The sequence below is a fragment of the Diadema setosum genome, chromosome 20, assembly GCF_964275005.1.
Source record: "Diadema setosum chromosome 20, eeDiaSeto1, whole genome shotgun sequence".
Classification (NCBI taxonomy): Eukaryota; Metazoa; Echinodermata; class Echinoidea; order Diadematoida; family Diadematidae; genus Diadema; species Diadema setosum.
The window spans coordinates 19362235-19382319 of NC_092704.1; the positions used below are offsets into that span (position 1 = coordinate 19362235).

Sequence of the window (20085 nt, forward strand, 5' to 3'; positions counted from 1 at the left end):
AATTTTTTTTTCACGTTAAGACATTTTGAACATTTTATAATAGAAAACACATAATGCGTGTGACGTTGCCAAGCATTTGCAAAAGACGTTATTTACAGTTCATTAGAATATTGAAAAAAAAGAATGTATATATATATATATATACATATATATTATTATCATTATTATTATACAAATAATTTATGAGTTGTGAGTGCATAGGGCACGAATATCGCACGAGGCGCGAGATAAGCCACTGGTCTATTCAACAAGGCGCGTAGCGCCGCGTTGAATAGACCAGTGGCGAATCTCGCGCCGAGTGCGGTATTACGTGCCCCAATTAATGCACGAACGAAATCGTAAATTATTCGTTTTATACAACACCTTGTCCACAATCACTAAATTAGTGACCGCCAACTCAGGAAGGCCCAAAAATAAATGTAACAATTAAGCAGAGAATTGTAAACCACCCTGTGTACTGCTTTCAAACACTGATCATGATTCGACCACACAGGAATCACAAACTCCGCATCAGGGTCTAGACCCATTCTACGCTAACGTTAGATCGAGTTAGGCCTGACTGTTAGGCCGATCTGAGATGTCGGTAGATCTAGTAGTAGGTCTAGACTTTGTCTATTTCCGAAAATGATTTTGTAAAAAAACACAGAAAAATAATCAAATTACGGTTTCTCAACTTGAAATGAAGTCTTGATTTTGGGATCACTGTGGTCCACGTAGCAGATCAGAGTCAAACGTAAAAACACAGCAGTAGGTATAAAGGCCGCGATACATGCAACTAGCTAGGTAAAGTAGCTGCGCGTACACGTTCATATAACGTTGCAGTAAATTTACTCCGCCGCGCCTGGTCTGTGAGACTTACCGGCAGCGCAGCGCAGCCGGCCAGCACGTACAATATACGAATGATTTATGAGTTGTGAGTGCATAGGGCACGAATATCGCACGAGGCGCGAGATAAGCCACTGGTCTATTCAACAAGGCGCGTAGCGCCGCGTTGAATAGACCAGTGGCGAATCTCGCGCCGAGTGCGGTATTACGTGCCCCAATGCACGAACAAAATCATAAATTATTCGTTTTATACAACACCTTGTCCATAATCACAGTACTAAATTAGTGACCGCTAACTTAGGAAGGCCCAAAAATAAATGTAACAATTAGGCCGAGAATTGCAAACCACCCTGTGTACTTTTTTCAAACACTCGTCATGATTCGACCACACAGTCACAGGAATCACAAACTCCGTAGGGTCTATACCCATTCTACGCTAACGTTAGATCGAGTTAGGCCTGACTATTAAGCCTACCTGAGATGTCGGTAGATCTAGTAGTAGGTCTAGACTTTCTCTATTTCCGAAAATGATTTTGTATAAAAACACAGAAAAATAATGAAATTACGGTTTCTCAACTTGTAATGAAGTCTTGGTTTTGGGATCACTGTGGTCCACGTAGTGCTCAGATCAGAGTCAAAACTAAAAACACAGCAGTATCACCGCAATACATGCAACTAGCTAGGTAAAGTAGCTGCGCGTACACGTTAACGTTGCAGTACTCCGCCGCGACTGGTCTGTTTACCGGCAGCGCATCGCAGCGCAGCCGGCCAGCACGTACAATGTAGTTTGCTGGCGCTTTGCTGCTGTGTGCCACAGAACTCTGTGAGCGGCCATGCATTAGTAGCCCCCCACGAAGCCGTGCTATAGTACCTTCGAGCCGTCCAATGAGTTTGGTAGGTATTTTTTATACAACACCTCAGAATGATGTCGAATTGTGATTGGCCAAGAACATGTCACATGACATTCAATAGAAAATACCTACCAAACTCATTGGACGGCTCGAAGGTACTATAGCACGGCTCGAAGGTACTATAGCACGGCTTCGTGGGGGGCTACTAATGCATGGCCGCTCACAGAGTTCTGTGGCACACAGCATGCAGCAAAGCGCCAGCAAACTACATTGTACGTGCTGGCCGGCTGCGCTGCGATGCGCTGCCGGTAAACAGACCAGTCGCGGCGGAGTACTGCAACGTTAACGTGTACGCGCAGCTACTTTACCTATAGCTAGTTGCATGTATTGCGGCCTACCTACTGCTGTGTTTTTAGTTTTGACTCTGATCTGCTACGTGGACCACAGTGATCCCCAAATCAAGACTTCATTTCAAGTTGAGAAACCGTAATTTGATTATTTTTCTGTGTTTTTATACAAAATCATTTTCGGAAATAGAGAAAGTCTAGACGTACTACCGTACTAGATCTACCGACATCTCAGATAGGCTTAACAGTCAGGCCTAACTCGATCTAACGTTAGCGTAGAAGGGGTATAGACCCTGCGGAGTTTGTGATTCCTGTGACTGTGTGGTCGAATCATGACGAGTGTTTGAAAGCAGTACACATGGTGGTTTACAATTCTCGGCCTAATTGTTACATTTATTTTTGGGCCTTCCTAAGTTAGCGGTCACTAATTTAGTACTGTGATTGTGGACAAGGTGTTGTATAAAACGAATAATTTATGATTTTGTTCGTGCATTGGGGCACGTAATACCGCACTCGGCGCGAGATTCGCCACTGGTCTATTCAACGCGGCGCTACGCGCCTTGTTGAATAGACCAGTGGCTTATCTCGCGCCTCGTGCGATATTCGTGCCCTATGCACTCACAACTCATAAATTATTCGTATACTATTGAATGTCATGTGACATGTTCTTGGCCAATCACAATTCGACATCATTCTGAGGTGTTGTATAATGTAGTTTGCTGGCGCTTTGCTACGGGTGTGAGCCACAGAACTCTGTGAGCGGCCATGCATTAGTAGCCCCCCGCGAAGCCGTGCTATAGTACCTTCGAGCCGTGCAATAGGCCCATGCCAGGGGCCTATTGTATGGCTGTCACTCTCAATGAGTTTGATAGGTATTTTCTATTGAATGTCATGTGACATGTTCTTGGCCAATCACAATTCGACATCATTCTGAGGTGTTGTATAATATATATATATATATATATATATATGTATATGTATATACATATATTACCACACAAACTATTGCGCATCTGTACACTTGTACACCGTGATCCAAATTCGCTCATGTTTCTTTGAGTAGTTGAAAATGACATATTTCACAGGGGCGGATCCAGGAATTCTGTAAAGGAGGGGGGGGGGGGCGTGACTAATATTTCTGGTGCCACTTACGGGTTTCATTTCATTGTTTTTCTTTTTATTTCTTTTGTTTTTTATACGAAAAATAAAGGGGGGCGTGCGCCGGTTGCGCCCCCTTTGGATCCGCCACTGTTTCATTGTAAAGGATGATAACTTACTGATGACAGACAGTCGAAGGGAAATGGAAGAACTACAGGTCAAGCACGAGCTTTAGAAGCTACATAGCAACTCCACATGTCAAATGCATTACAAACCAGTTGACCAGAACAGTGTCAAAATAAAGTACGGGTGAGAGGATAACTTCCTTGAAATTGAACCTCTTCCTTCGAGGAAGCCACTACTGTACCTGGGATCAGATATAACGACATCTGGTAAATCGAACACAAGTGAGGCGGAGCATGAATTCCTAGTCTGCTTGATAGCGAGTTAATAACGGTATGTCCAGCTGTCCAGCTGCGTCCCTGAGAACAAATCATAACGACGAAAATATGACAGGCTTATCGTATGATTATCAACATAAATTTACTCCGCAGCGTGTGTCGCTGCACATCCGGATGGATGACTTTGAAACGAAAGACATTTACAATAACATTATTTCTGCGGTGTATAAACATAAGGAGGTTATGTACTTTTATAATTCAGTAATTTCTTTATATAAAACCTGCAATATACACTTCCTTCAACCTTAGCACACAGTGTCCACACTCTATAGAGAAGATGATAACATTTATTTCTTATTATATTCTTATTACATATTAAACATCTTCATGGTTTTCTTTAATACATTGTACAGAACCTTCCCAAACATGTTCTGTCATTGTAGACTAAACTTTATGAACATTATACCTTCGGATGAACTTGTAACATGGTTTTTAGCAACCTGTCTTCAGGGAACTAGGGAAAAAATGTAAAGTTTTTACATTCTATAATGCACATGTACTCTATTATACGTACATTATACATATCATACACATTCTATCATATACAAATAATATATGTCAAATCTTCACAATAATATCCAGTCGTAAAGTTAGTGGCAGTCTTTGACGACAAAGAAACAATGTTGCGTTTTGTTCTATGCCGAAAATATTACAGTCGTGTTCGAAGCATTACAATGATGGGATGTAGTATTACCCTGTATGGGAATATACATTTAGTAGTCAATGTCGTTTTTAAAAGATATCCTTGCAACTCATTATTATCTTTTTATTTTACTCAAGTGTGATGCATCTGATCATCAACATTTTCATATTCATAAGACTTATCACCATTGCATATCACCATTTCTTGCAGTCCGAGGAGAGCTTAAAGGCTGCAAGTTTTGATAAGAAGTCGGCTGCGGCAGCTCGAGAGTTCAATGGTGCTCTATCTACATTTCCTGATGACGTCACACGTCAGCTGACCTTCATTAGCCAGATTGGTGTCTCTGCCCTCGACAACCAAACAGTCGCCGAGGTAAACTTCTCAACTGCACGGGAAGCGCAGGGATACCTTAACCGCACGAACAGCAATGCTGCTCAGTGGTACAATTGCAACTATCCCCATATACTTCTCGTTAAAGATTAATCACAAGCTCATAAGTTCAAGTAAAATAGACTCGATTCGCACAATGGCTTTATCACAGTATCTGATAAGAATCTTTACGTTTTTCTTATTAAGGTCTTTTAATCATCGCAGTGCCACCTATAGAAGAGCACGTAGTAAGAAAGTTTGGAATCGAACGTGCAAGACTTCATGCAGTTCTGTCTATCTCACCATTTTCTTTCCTTATGAAATGTTCCTTTTTAAGACTTTCAATTCTTTGGGCAGCATTATAATTTCATTATCATGATTACAATGTTCATGGTTTGTCTCTATATGGATATGCTAGCATTGTCCTGTGTTTATTCATGTTTATGTTTGTTTAAGTGTGTATGCATATGCGGTAATTTCGTATGTAGTTTAACCGCCTGACCTCGGAGATGAGCGAGACGTACAGCACAGCCACGGTGTGCCGGCCCGAGCAGCCCTGGAATTGCGTCACTCTCGACCCAGGTGGGTGGCTTCAGATCTGTACACTAAGGGATGTCATTGGTGATCTATCACTTGGTCTACTCTCACTTCGTCCAATGGCAATTTAGTCTAAGACCAGTTCGTCTAATGGCCATTTAGTCCAATTGCCACTTAGCCTCATCACCAGTTGGCCTACTTCAAGATGAGTTATGCCCATTTCGTCAAGCTAATACTCACAGTTTATTAGACCAAATGGGGAAAAAAATCCCAGTGAGACAAAATTGCGATTAGACCATCTGGTTATTAGACGAAACGATTATTAGCCAAACTGATGGGTATTACTAGTAGTCCAAGTGAGGATTAGACCAAATGGCATTAGACGAAATTGATAGTAGACCAAATGAGTTTAGCCCTAGTGGTGTAAAACGAACTGGGAAGTAGACCATCTGATAGTAGACCAAGTGGCAATAAATCTATCAGTTGCCAATATTGTTCTCTCTTGTCTAGATAGGGTTTGGGCCATGTTTCGCTAATTTGGGAACTATAGTTATCAAGTCAAACAATGAAACCACTGTTGGGACAGATTCAGATCAGGGGTCCGTTTCATAGTACTTGTCATCAGTGACAAGTTGTCATAGATGTGACAAGCTACTGGAATCCTTGCATCTGATTGGCCGAGAGCAAATTTGTCATAGAAATGTGGCAGTTGCCACTGATGACAAGTTTTATGAAACAGGCCCCAGATGTAATTCGGAATGATACATGGCAGGGTGGGAGCAGGATAATGTTCCAGAATGGCTCAGTGAAACAATTCTTAACTTCTGAGGACTTATTGATCCCAAAATTGTCCTTTATGATCTGTTTAACTGAACTTAAACCATAGGATTGATGTTAGAGCTTGGTAAAACAGGCCCTGGTCTGCAGCAGCCCTCCCCCTAGAGAGGAATTCTTTATTGTAATAACATTCATAAATTAAACGCTCTCTCCCTCTACATGACCATAGTAGTATCCATTAATCCCCTACACACACTTCTATCTATGAATACATCGTATACTACATTGTTGATCATCACTGTATATCGTTCCTAAAACCCTCATTAAGACGAAAATACTGTACATGATCATAGAAATGAAAATGAACATAAAGTTTGACGGTAATATACTCTAGAGTCTATAGGGCATAATGCAATTTCCTCTCAACTTACAACATGTCTCTCTTTTTCATTCTGCAGATCTATCAGAAATTATGGCGTCTTCAACGGACTGGGACGAGCTGGTGTGGGCGTGGAAAGGGTTCCGCGATGCGGTGGGCGTGCCAAACAAACCTTTGTACGCAAAGTACGTCGACATTGCCAATCAAGGGGCACGGGAAAACGGTAGGAAGGTTTATAACCTATATTCGTAAGCCACTATAAATTTCTTAATGTCTTCATGGGTAAACTATGCAACTACTTCGACCAGTCTTTAATAGTAACTGTTGAGGTTGTTATAATCTATAAAATATAAATTAGTAGTAATACGTTAGTACACGTGTGATTTTTTTTCATTTAACTCTGCAAGACAACAAGAAAAGGAAATTCGCGCAACAAGGAACTAGCGCGAAATCAAAGGCATGCGAATATTTTGTTGCTTGCCATAAGTCCGTTGAGTAGTTAATGTCTTGATTCTGCGCAATCAAAAACAAGCGAAACTCCTCTCAGCGCCTAAAATTACTCACACGAAAACATTCTGTTTTACAAGAGTATGCTTAACCTTTAGAGAAGAATTCTTCACGAGCATAATGAAATTGATGAAGTTTGATAAATTATAGATTCTTCTGAGGAGTTTTAAGAGGAACGTCAAATTCCACTCTTATACCCCCAGAACATACGATGGGACACATTCCATTCTTTATTGCTGTAAGCTACATTTACATAGATTTTTCACTTTTATATACCAAATGTAAAAAAAAAAGAAATGAAACAAACTAAGAAGTCTATGTCATACCAGCATATAAACAAAGACCAGGGATAGAAGAACAGATATATTAAGTACTACCATCACAAATACTATCATCATCATCATCACTTGTACTTAAAAGCATATCTCTTGGTCATGGATGAGGAAAGAGACGATTTTTTAATTGGGCCACCTGCAGGATACGAGGACATGGGTCACTCCTGGAGGTCTGAATACGGAGACGATGTGAAAGAGAAGGTCCAGGAGATCTACGAGGCTATCTTACCTCTCTACAAACAGCTCCATGCTTACGTCAGGCGCAAACTCCATAATGTGTATGGCGACAGGATTGATGTCAAGGGTTATCTACCCGCCCATGTCTTCGGTGAGAGCATGTTATGGATATTGTATTTCGAGAAGAGACGCGACGGTTCCTTTGTTTTGAAAACAAAAAAATTATTATGCTTTTGATTTTATTTCGTCAATCGTTTGCGGAAAAAAAAACGATCAGCGCATCCCTAATTCAATGTGTGTTAGTTCAGAAACAGAAATGGGAAGAATACTTTACCGTAAATGTGTGAAAAGTAAGCAAATGAAATGTATATTTTACTGAATCTTAATTCTGACAAAGTAACGAAACCTAAAGTACAGTGTGCATTCTTGATGTTTTAATAAGCACAAGCAGTGTTTTGATAAACCCTAAACTTTCATGCATACAATCATACAGAAGCACAAATAGCTCACCAATGCAAACATACAAACACACACACACACACACACATGCATACACACTCGCGGGATCAGAAAAATTTCAGAAAATAAAAGAGAGCTAGATAGATTTACAAAAAAAAATATGGGTAGATAGGTAACAGACAAGGAAAAAAAGAGAGGGAAAAAGAAAAAAAAAGAATAGAGAGAGAGACATTCATATATCTCTATAGGTAATGTTTTATTAACATTCAGTGCTCACACAATACAATTAATGATGTAACGAGTTGTTTTATTTTACGGCACTGTCTGTATTGCATCACCCAATCTTAGTTCCTTTTCTGTCAAAAAATCAACCAAATTAAAAACAAACAAACAAACAAAACAAAACAAAACAAAAAAGGTCCGGCAACATTAAACATGCATGACATTGAAGACATTAGCAATGAGTTCCATTTTCCTTTCAACTTTAGGTGAGATGTGGGGACGATTCTGGGACAACATTTATAACCTGGTGGTGCCTTACCCAGACAGACCAAATATTGACGTCACAGACACCATGAATCAACAGGTGAAGTATCTAATCAATGAAGTAATGTACCTCGAAGACGTGCGTGCCCCATCGACAAACAAAATATCTCAACTTCATCACGAATATCTTAAAACAGTTCAGTTTTCGGTGAGGGAGGAAATTGAAAAGCAAACATGCATGAAGACATGCACACACAGAAACATGTATACAAGCATCTCTTTATCTGTCTACCTATCTATCTATCTATCTATCTATCTATCTATCTATCTATCTATCTATCTATCCATCTGTCCATATACAGTCTATCTACTTATACATGTATAACTACCGGTGTTTAAATTTCTACACATATGCATACACGAATACTTGAGATCTTTACTGGGCCCCATTTCATAAAAAGTTGATATGATAGCAACTCTTGCTGGGATGGCAATTGTCATGTTAACGACAAGAATCCAGCTTCCTAATTGGCTGTTGCTATTGGAAGTTGGCATTCCAGCAAGAGTTGCTATCCTAACATCTTTTATGAAAGGGGGCCCTGGTCTATAGTGGCGTCTTGAATATAAAATTGTTCGCAGCAATGTGTAAGTGAAACAGTCCCTGGACCTGCTTGGTGATAACGTTAGCGTACTTGTATTGATCTGGGGAAACATATCTGTGTATTTATTCTAACACTCCTTTTCACTTGTTATATTACCTATACTAGCGTCAACTATAAGAAGATGTCCACAGACAAAATTAGCCGCTACATTTTAATAACACAAGTCTTTTCCAACATACTATAAAATGATGATGGTGATAATAATAAGTATGATAACGATAATGATAGTAATAATAATAATAGTAATAACAATAATAATAATGATAACAATAATGATGATAATAATAATAATAACAATAATAATAATAATAATGTATGACTAATTTGGCGCGAAATCCACTCTGCGGAGTGCTCAAGGCGCATAAATACTATCATTACCTCGGTCATTGGATCATAACACCGATCTGTTTGTATCCTCTCAGGGTTACAACGCCACCACACTGTTTGAGATGGCCAACGAGTTCTACATTTCCATGGGACTGCTTCCTGTCAGGGATGAATTCTGGGAAAACTCTATGTTTGTCAAACCTGATGACGGTCGTGACGTGGTATGCCATCCCTCGGCTGGGATCTCTTCGACAACAATGACGTCAGGTGATTAGAACTCTCAGGTCCAATCAAATGTTATTGCTCCAGAGACTATAGTCCGCGGTTTGGGGGGAAAACCTCGTCCCCGTCATGATGTCAAGAAAGAATGCATACCATGGCATGTGTGAAGCTTTTAAAACATGAGTTAGCTTTGGAAACGCAACTCGGCAATAATGGTACTGACGCACTTTATCAATCTGCTTGCATGATGCACCAATACTTTATCATCCAGGCGTAAACTTATGCCAACATACGTTTACATACATTTCCAGTCGTGTATTGTATAGACATTAAATACTCGATATATATTTACACTGTATATACTCATATACAGTGTAAAGATTTAATCGAGTATTAATGTCTATGTTCACCTATTCATCGTACTTTATGGTAACTTCCCCAAGCTTGAAACTAACTTGACCCATTCGCTCTTCACTCAGGTTGAGGTAAATCACTCCTTATTTTATAGTGTACTACATCGAGCTCATTATATTTTGTTTGATTGAATGCATGTGACACGTGAGGTTAAATCTGAATTCACGACATGAACATTTCAACTTCTCGTAGACAACAGGTGAAGCGACAAATCCCCTGAAAACAAATGAAATAATAGGCAACTATCTGATGTTCCAGTCTGTATACTCTCATTCACTAGGATCAGTATCTGCACGGAGATTACGATGAGATATTTTCTGATCGCCCACCACGAGCTCGGTCACATCCAGTACTTCATGCAGTACGAGGACCAGCCTGTGGCCTTTCGAGACGGAGCCAATGGGGCTTTCCACGAGGCCATTGGGGAGGTTATGTCCCTCTCCGTAGCCACGCCCAAACACCTGCAGGAAGTTGGACTCTTTGAGGGACTAGAAGAGGGGGATTTCGGTATACTTTCTAGAAGTATAGAAACAGCAGCTTATATATATACATATATATATATATATATATATATATATATATATATATATATATATAGCAAAAACTTTGAGCAAAGAAAATGGGTTTTCATCGGGATTCGAACCCGAGACCTCCGGATTACTAGACCGGTGCTCTACCGACTGAGCCATTTATTATTTGTTTCTGGTCAGTTTTCCCTCTCTTGTTTCAATTCATATTACAAAAAAAAAAAAAAAAATAAAAAGCTGCATCGCTTCGGTGATCCCTCGCATTTATTCCAAAGTTGATTTACGTCCTTTGGGTCTATGTCAGGTCAATGTGTGTGTGTGTGGCACACATACACACACTATAGCTTCTGACCACACGAGCAAAGAGAGTTAAGGGTTTGGGACGAACACCGATCTAGGGCTTTCAATAGCTCAGTCGGTAGAGCACCGGTCTAGTAATCCGGAGGTCTCGGGTTCGAATCCCGATGAAAACCCATTTTCTTTGCTCAAAGTTTTCGCCATTTATTATTTGTTTCTGGTCAGTTTTCCTCTCTTGTTTCAATTCATATTAAAAAAAAAAAAAAAAAAAAAATATATATATATATATATATCATATATATATATGTATATATATATATATATATATATATATATATATATATAAATGTTGAGAAATCACGTATTGGCTCCACGAAGAAAAAGTAATAAACTGGTGATGCATTTTTTTTTTTTGCCAATAAATGTTGACTTTATTCGACTCGAATTTTCAGCGGCCTCCGCCTTCTTCAGGAGTCTTGACAAACAACGATTGTCAAGACTTCTGAGGAAGGCGGAAGCATTACCACGTTATTTCTTCAATATATATATATATATATATATATATATATATATATATATATATGTATATATATATATATACATATACATATGAGTAAATAGATAAATATTAAGATATATGTCTCTCTCTCCATATATATATCTGCATGTAGGCTATTTATATTGAAATAAACTTGCTGACTGCTAGAGAAAGAGGGAAAGAGAAGGGGGTATAAGAGAAGGAAAGAGCGAGGAAAGAAAGAAAATAAAAGAGAAAAAAGGACAACGTATTATCGTATGTGAAGAGGTCAAAGTGGTTAAGGAAACACTTATTGTTATATCTCATAGTAACCAATAATTGTGCTTCTTTACAAAAAAGACGTGGTATCAGAAAATTGAGCTATTTTTGAGTATCACTGGTTGTTGGTACCTTTTAAGTAAGCGTGTCAACACTTTTAAAGGAATGAGTATTCAATCGTAACTAGTAAAATAATTAAGCAACAATCTCTCCTTGCGTAATCTCTTTCCTGTACAGTATATAAGAAAAGTTGGAAACACTTTGGAGTTGAGAGGTTAACTTAATTGACGTCTGTATTTTTCCGCGTTGTTGTTGTTGTAGAAACCGACATCAACTTTCTACTGAAGACGAGTCTGACTACGATAGCGACATTGCCGTTCAGCCTGGGCTTGTCGAGGTGGAGATGGGATCTTATGAGCGGTGTCTATGATGTCAATAACTCCATGGCAAGATGGTGGCAGCTCAAGTAAAATTTGATTTTTGCATTTTTCATTTTTTTGTCCCAATATTTTCTTTTGTTTTCACTGTAAATAAACGCACTTATTCATTACACTCATCATAAGGATAATAGATAATACGGATAACATTATGGTGCACGTAATAGCAATGGTTGTTACATTGTAACAAACTTCACATTTGAATCCTGTATTCAGCCTGCGACCCTTGTCAAGATTTTACCAGCAGTATAGCCTCGTAATATTTGTTATTTACTATTGTTTGGACTCTCTGTTGAAGCAGACCATACAATAAACAGATAAACAGAATCTCCTATTAAAGTAGAAAAGACAATTTCCTATCATTATCATCATTATTACACGTATTATCATAACTAAGTTTGTTACGATAATCATACGTCACGGCATGGTCGTTTTCTTGTCTCTCCATACAGGCGAGATTTGGTTGGCGTAGAACCTCCAGTGCCGCGGTCAGAGAATGACTTCGACCCAGGAGCTATGGACCACTTCATTACTCATTATCCTTTTATTGGGTACGAACACTGTCTTTAGGAATATTCACGCACACATACAGTAAGATGCACAGATATTTTATATATAATTATGCGAATATACATATATATGCATATTACATAAGACAGACAGACAGATATACATGTAGGTACCAGTATAAACAAGCAGGCAGGATACGTATATAGATATTTCAAGTTAGATTGTATTGATGAGCTGAATTGAAGGAAAACAATTCTAACACACCAGATTTGATATCATCCGTTAGATGACGCGTAGCAAAGTTGCACTTACAGATTCGTTCTACAGAAGGGAATCTAATTTGCTGTAAAAAAATTTGAGGATGACTCCACAGAAATTATAAAAGATGGAAGGAAACAAACATGACCAAGACAATGACGTGTGACTTAGTTTTCAATGTATGTATATATAAAATATTTTATATATTTATATATTTATATATATAATATACTAAATTATGTATATTATATATGTAAGCCAGTTCACAGTTAGCTTATGTGCACATTGGTACAAATGACCTTTCTTTTTTCTCTAATTGGAATAGGCACTTCACTCATTTTCAAAGCAGGATGATGCATAAGCACGCTCACAATTTATGGAATTCAAGTTCAAACAAAGGCTGAACTTGAGCAAAGCAGGTTGACAAGAATGGTCTGTCTGTCAGTTGGCACTTCGGCAGGCATTCATTTTATTGTTTTGTGTTGAATGCATAAACAAAGTCTTTCTACCAACATTTCTAAATACCAGGCTTGCTGTCAGGTGAATGTACTAGTAAGCACTATTTACAAGGGTACATAAATAATCATTACATCAAGGATGCTTATCTCAGTGAATTCAAAGGCAAACATGCCTGATTGTGCAAATGACCTTTTTCTGCTCATGCGCAAAGTGGAACTGTAAACTGGCTTATTATACATTGCATTGTAGTGTGTGTGTGTGTGTGTGTGTGTGTGTGTGTGTGTGTGTGTGTTTACGTGTGTGCACATTCTATGTGCATGTGTCTATGTGACTCTATTAGTGTGTAAATGCTTTTGTGTTGGACTCATATTGAAAATGTTGATGTAATTCTGCTTGCCTAAATCATGGAGGTACAAAGAAAGTCTTTTCTACCTCCATGCCTATAGATACTACATCCGAACAATCCTCCAGTTCCAGTTTTACAAAGCTATGTGTGATGCAGCAAACCACGAAGGACCATTGCACAGATGTGACTTCTATCAGTCTCGTGAGGCGGGCACTCTCTTGGGGTGAGTCGATTTCAATCATTTTAAAAAGACTATCATTGATTAGGTAAGTGATGAAGTGTTTTAAAGATTAGCTAATTTTCGCCGAAAAGTCCTCAAATAGTTGATTATGCAAATGAGTGTTGCTAAATATGTTTCACCACGTCATAATTTTCTGCTATGAAAATGTAAAACATGATGTTATTCCTGCCTAAAGAACTTTAATATAATCATCAGTCTGATACATCAAGATTTGAGACTGGAATATAATTGCGGTTGAATCAAAGAAAATAAAAACAAACAAAACAAAACAAAAACAAAGCAAAAACAAAACAAAAACAGGAAATATTGATTTTCATGACTGTCTACATAGAAAGATGTGTCGACATCAACTTTATAATTTGTACATATTCACATTGCATGTTCAAGAACTGCTCTGTAAAAATTATTGAAATACATGTATAAAAAATGTAAAGTTTCCTTTAATTTTCATCCAATTTTTATCAAATTTTCAGGTTGTGATGGATACAACTTTTGTTATTTCTTTTCAGACTAACTTCTTTTAAAATTGCATTACACACCAGGGATCTCTCAGTGTCAGTTGCAGAGAGTGGAAATAGTTGTGAAATGATGTACACTGCTGGGAAATATACAGTAGGAACCAGTAAAACTGTCGGTCAATTTGTCTTCGGTAGATTGTCTCCAAGAGGCTGAAAATGCAAATGCAAATGTTACCGCAGGCAACGATTTGGAGAAATTTGAGCCTCAATGTCATCTCCTCACGATGATTCTCTTTCAAATTCTGCAAATCTCAAAAGTCACACATCTGTTGATGTTTATTCATTATCGTTCGAATAGTCCCAAATGTTTCCCCCATTTCCTCGCGGTTTACCTTTTCCTGGCACTTATGAACTATATAAGAGTCAAGGAATAGGTTTTGCTAACACAAAAAGAGAAATTCCTCAGTCTTACTTTAGGTCCCTATGACAAATGTATATGTATATACAATATATATATATATATATATATATAAATTCTACAATACTGTAGACCAAAACGAGGATGAATTTGAAATAATACAGACGTAGAATGCCGGCCTGAATGCTAAACATGACTGTAATTGAATGAAGAAAGTAATCAGTTGTCTCACGATGTGCAAACGTTGAGAGAGACAACTGATTACTTCCTTCATTCATTCTTCACCACGATGAACCTCTTCCAATCCAATGACTGTAATCTTTTTAATGTATTCTTAAAGGTGGAATGATATCGACCTGAAGGTTTATTTCTTATAATACAAGGATATAGGGGACTTTTATATAGCAATGGTAAAGGCAGGCCATAGATAATAGATTACCTGAAGAAAATTTTCTGTTCGTGCGCTTTATTTTGTCTGTCGTCCCTCACGCAGAGACATGATGTCAATGGGAAGAAGTCGCCCATGGCAGGAGGCCATGGAGGTCATTACGGGACAGAGGGAGATGTCAGCTGACGCCATCTTGGAATACTTTCAGCCTCTCATGGAATGGCTGGAACGGACCAATGCTGAGAATGGCGAACAGATCGGCTGGGACTCCCACTCTGGTAAGCAGGCAGAGGTGTAGAGGTCATGGTACAGGGTCTGTTAATGGGCATTTCGTTACAATATTTGGGATGAAGTATGTGAGCCTGTTCGTTCCTTGCGTGTGTTTGTGTGCTGGGGGGAGGGGTGTCTGGTTTTTACTGTCCTACATGCCTAATGGTGCAGTCTATTTTGTAATTCTCTTTATAACAGTATAAAGGAAGCTCTTAATCTTAGTACCTTTCATTTAAAGGGGATGGCTAGTAGCTGATCAGTGGGAATCAGTGCGTTCAGTGGGAATGCTGGGAAATGATTGTTCCAATCCTTGTGGGATTCATTTAAGAGTACATATATCTATTGTCATGTGAAAATTATTTGCTTCAGAATGGTCTCATATTCAAGTAATGTGCAGTTTAATGTTTCCAGGTTAGCATGCCTGTACAGTGACGGGGCAATCGTTAACGGGCCGTTAAAATCTCCTTTAAAAGGATGGTACAGTATTGGTGGAGATGAGAATTGGGCTTTTAACATTTGCGAGATACCAAGAAAACACTTATGAAATAGTACAGAGCATACCATTTTAAGAGGAATTCTTTGATGAAAAATTAGGTTTGGACTGACTGAAACATCTAACAACAAGGTAAAACAAAGTGATCGTAATAAAAAGTGGGTCGCACACTTTATTAGAATCGCTCTGTTTTGGATATCTCAGCCATTTCAAAACCAATTTTCATGAAATAAACGTTGAATTCCTCATGGAATTACATGCTCTTTCACATTTCATAAGAGGTCTCTCATTATCTCACCGAAAAATGTTAGAAACCTGAAAATAGGCCTCAACCAAAACTATACGATCCCTTTAAGACTAACTTTTTTCTTCTCTCCTAGAAATTCCTATGTACGGATATAGCAGAATGAGTAACCTTGGGTGTAACCATAATTCCATGCCTTTTTTGTCCTCCATCGTAATCTTTTATCGTCTCTTTAATAGTACAGTCTCCTCTTTATACCTCGATGAGCCAAGCGTTGCGTGCCTCGCGTGGGTTGGTTTTGATCCTTCAACTCCACTTCCTTTGTCTTTTCCCCCTGTCCACTTCAATTTCTTCCTGTTATTCCTCCCACCCTTATCCTCTACCTTGTTTTTAATAGGGCTACCACGTGTTTGCTAATAAGTGCGTGTATCTGTCCTCTCTCTTTCCTTAGTCAAATATCATAATTTTGTTAGTTCAGCAATTACTTATTGCTATTGAAGAAATTACCCACTACAACCTCTGCGTTTTAGCAGTCCCTTTAATTTCCAATGATATTGATCAGGTATTTGTCATAAAGTTCACAACGCGCATCTAATTCAGTTTACAATATTTTCCTCTTACAATCATGACAAAACGAATCTTGTACTGATTTTGTGTAATAACGTTGAATGATGTGTATTCAAATATATTATTGCTATAATTGCATTTTTGTTGGAAACGAAATGAAATGAAATGAAATAATGAAAGAATGAATGACTATCTTTTTTATGAATTGCTTAAAATCTAGAAAAAGATTGAGTTAAACGTGATAAGTTTCACTCAAACAGTACAGAAAAAAAGAGAGAAAGTTTAAATCCGTGGAGTTTGGCAGCAGTTGGTGAAACTGCAATTGGGTTGCAATCACGTGAGGTAGATTAGACAGTGCGATAGTATTATCATCTTTCAACTTTCTTTTGATTTGTACATAATTCGACATGAAGTAATTCTTTCTGTCTATGATTCAGTTACTTGTTTTCTTCCCTATACAATGTCATTAATGAATCGTTATGTACAATTCTAGTATAATTTAGAGAAGGAAATTTAGTGAAGATGTGTGAGACTGTGATACTTGTCAGGTCATTCAAGCTGCACTAGCTGGTCTTTCATGGGGTCGTTTGAAGTGTGACGAGACCACTGCACCGGGTTATGCACCCTGCTCTTTTCAATGAATGAATGAAGCGAGATCTTTTACGTGATTGAGCTGTAACTCTCACACACGGGACCATCATTTTATGTCCTATCCGAGGGATCGAAAGAGTATTTTTGCCTCTTACGAGAGTGGACGACATTATACACAACATTGCACAGATAGACTCTGGAATCGAACCCGGGTCCTTTGGATCTGGAGGCACACCTGATACCAAGAAATCACCGTCCTGTGTTGGTGTTAGGAAGTTGAGGATCTCTTTTCTTCCTTTTTTCATGTCATTGAAACGGACAAAACATTTCAGGAAAATAAAGACAGTTTGTCTGGTAAAATCCTCTCATACTTACAAATCTGATGGTATCTCAAAAATCAGCTCGCTATATCGAGTAAGTTGTGCCTTAGATACGAGCTACTGTACCCCTCCCCCCTGCCCCCCCCCCCCCTCGGTTAAAATGTTCTAGTGATAATCACCATAGTGAAGATCTCGTATCCTTGTTCGTTTTAACAGGATTTGCATTTAGTAGGTTCCAATATGTAGGCGCGATGAACATTCCCTTATATATCTGTCTCCTTTTGAGATATCAAATCGTATTCAACTTGAAGGAAGATAGTCGAGAATCATCATAATGATAACTATGATTCGTCTCTTATATGAAGTCATTAAGTGTGCCTCAGGATGCTTTCTCAAAAGGGCAGTGGCGTATCTAGGGAAAACGGCGCCCGGGGCAAACGCGAAAATTGCGCCCCTAATTTCTGAATAAGTGTTCAATCCCAACCCCATCCCAGTAGGGACTTTAAAAAAGTCCACATGATATGCTTTTTCAAGCACTTAAAAGGGGTCTTTTGAGGGTTATTCAAATGTAATAAATTTTGTATTGCAGCTTACAAAACATGGAATTCTTGTCATTTTTTTTGCTTATTGAAATAATCTTTCAATTCTCATCAAGATATAGTGACGGCCTATTAGATAACGATTTATACCAACAAACTGAGGACTTGAAAAAATACTCTAAATTAGTACGCGCGAGTGAGCCAAAATGTATTATTTCCGCGTCATCATGTTTTGTTCTTATCTCTTTTTTTGTGATAAATTTTGGCGAGCGAGCCGAAAATTTTTGTATTTCAGCTTACAAAACATGGAATTCTTGTCATTTTTTGCTTATTAAATCTTACAATATTCTAATCAAGATATAGTGACGGCCTTATAGATAACTATTTATACCAACAAACTGAGGACTTGAAAAAATACTCTTAATTAGTACGCGCGAGTGAGCCGAAATTTGTATATTTCTGCGTCATCATTACGTTTTGTTCTTAATATCTTGTTTGATTTGGTTTTGTGCCCCTCCCCCATTCTCTCCCCCCCCCCCCCACAAACACACTCGTCCGGGAGAGTTTTTGTTTCCCCCCCCCCCCCCTCCCCCGTATGTTCGAAACCGTTGGCGAACTCTTTTGATCCAATCGGCGGTCGCTTCAGGACGAAAGGAATTGCAGCCACTGCTCCGTGTAACATTTTGCCTTCTAACGATGGCATGTGTGAACACAATGATTGTCATTTTGTCCGCTTCATCATCACATGTTGTTCTCATCTTCTTCTTTTTTAGATGAATTTTGGCGAGCGAGCGCAGCCGAAAATTGTTGTATTTCAGCTTACAAAACATGGAATTTTTGTGTGAACACAACAAACATTGTCATTTTGTCCACGTCATCATCATGTTTTGTTTTTATCTGGTTTGATTTGGTTTTGTGCCCCTCCCCCCATCCTCCCCCCCCCCACACACACACACACACACTCGTCCGGGCGAGTTTTTTTTTTTTCCTTCTTTTTTTTTTCTTCTTCTTCTTCGTTTTTTTTTTGGTTTTTTTTTTACGTTTTTGGCGCCCCCAAGGAGTGGCGCCCGGGGCACGTGCCCCCCCCCCTAGATACGCCACTGGAATGTTCATCATCTCCAAGCAACGACAGTAGACATACAGTTATATTGTTTTGGCATGCATTCTTGACATTCACGCTTCATCTCCGTATCTATTACGTTCCTCCACTGAGCATAGTAAATCTTTAAAAAAAAAAAAAGACTTCAGCATTTAAAAAGTCATCTTCGCTAATTCGACTCATTATGATTATGTTTTTGTGCTGTTAACAGGATGTTCCAAGCTTGGATGTACCAGTATAGTTGGACAACTCTTCATTGCGGCTTGGATTGCTATTTGGAGATATTGACCAGTGTAGACAGTGCCACGTAGATAGATGAGAAACTTTAAGCTAAAAAGGGGGTGAAAGAGAAGATTCAATTCATCAAACCACTGTAGACACGGTAGAGTAAGTTCTCACTGCTTAAATTTACGTATAACAGTTAAAAACATTTCTTAGACTAATGAACTTTTGTGCCACGTTTAGCAAGATGAAGTCAATTCTTCTACCTAGCATTTTTAATACATTTACGTTTGAAACAGAATTAACTTTAAACAAGATAATGCTGACTCCTGTGAAACACGAAGGAACCAAAAACCAAGACTCAGGGAGAACCCCATTGGGTGATTTTTTGTTTATTTGTTGTTGTTGTTCGAAGCATTTTGTATAGAGTTGAATCATCACAGAACATTAAGCACTGGGCCTTGGAAGTCAAATAGTCACGAAATATAAATTCGAATGATTGTCTCTTGCATGATTGAATAAAATGAACAAAATATCATAAAATCAATTATGTCCCGTTGGTTATTTGAGTGCTGGCGTCCATAGTGTGGATTTCATTGATATGGAATGATGCTACTATCATGTTAAGTTACTACAAGATGAACCAAAAAACAGAATCTAAACCAGAGAGTTCCAAGTTATTTCTCAGTTTTATTAATATGATCCAGACAATTTGCATTATATCATTGT

At 38.4% G+C, this 20085-nt stretch overlaps 1 protein-coding gene across 1 annotated transcript; it reads left to right on the forward strand.

The window, feature by feature from the left end:
* The first annotated feature begins 4580 nt into the window (after nt 1-4580).
* Nucleotides 4581-19835, forward strand: LOC140243791 (angiotensin-converting enzyme-like). The gene is given in 13 exon segments (XM_072323460.1): nt 4581-4597; nt 5083-5176; nt 6367-6510; nt 7272-7457; nt 8254-8351; nt 9336-9474; nt 9477-9507; nt 10157-10383; nt 11818-11962; nt 12386-12484; nt 13607-13729; nt 15117-15289; nt 19346-19835. Coding segments are annotated over 12 exon segments (1515 nt in total). The 5' UTR covers nt 4581-4597; nt 5083-5103; the 3' UTR covers nt 19423-19835.
* The last annotated feature ends 250 nt before the right edge of the window (nt 19836-20085 follow it).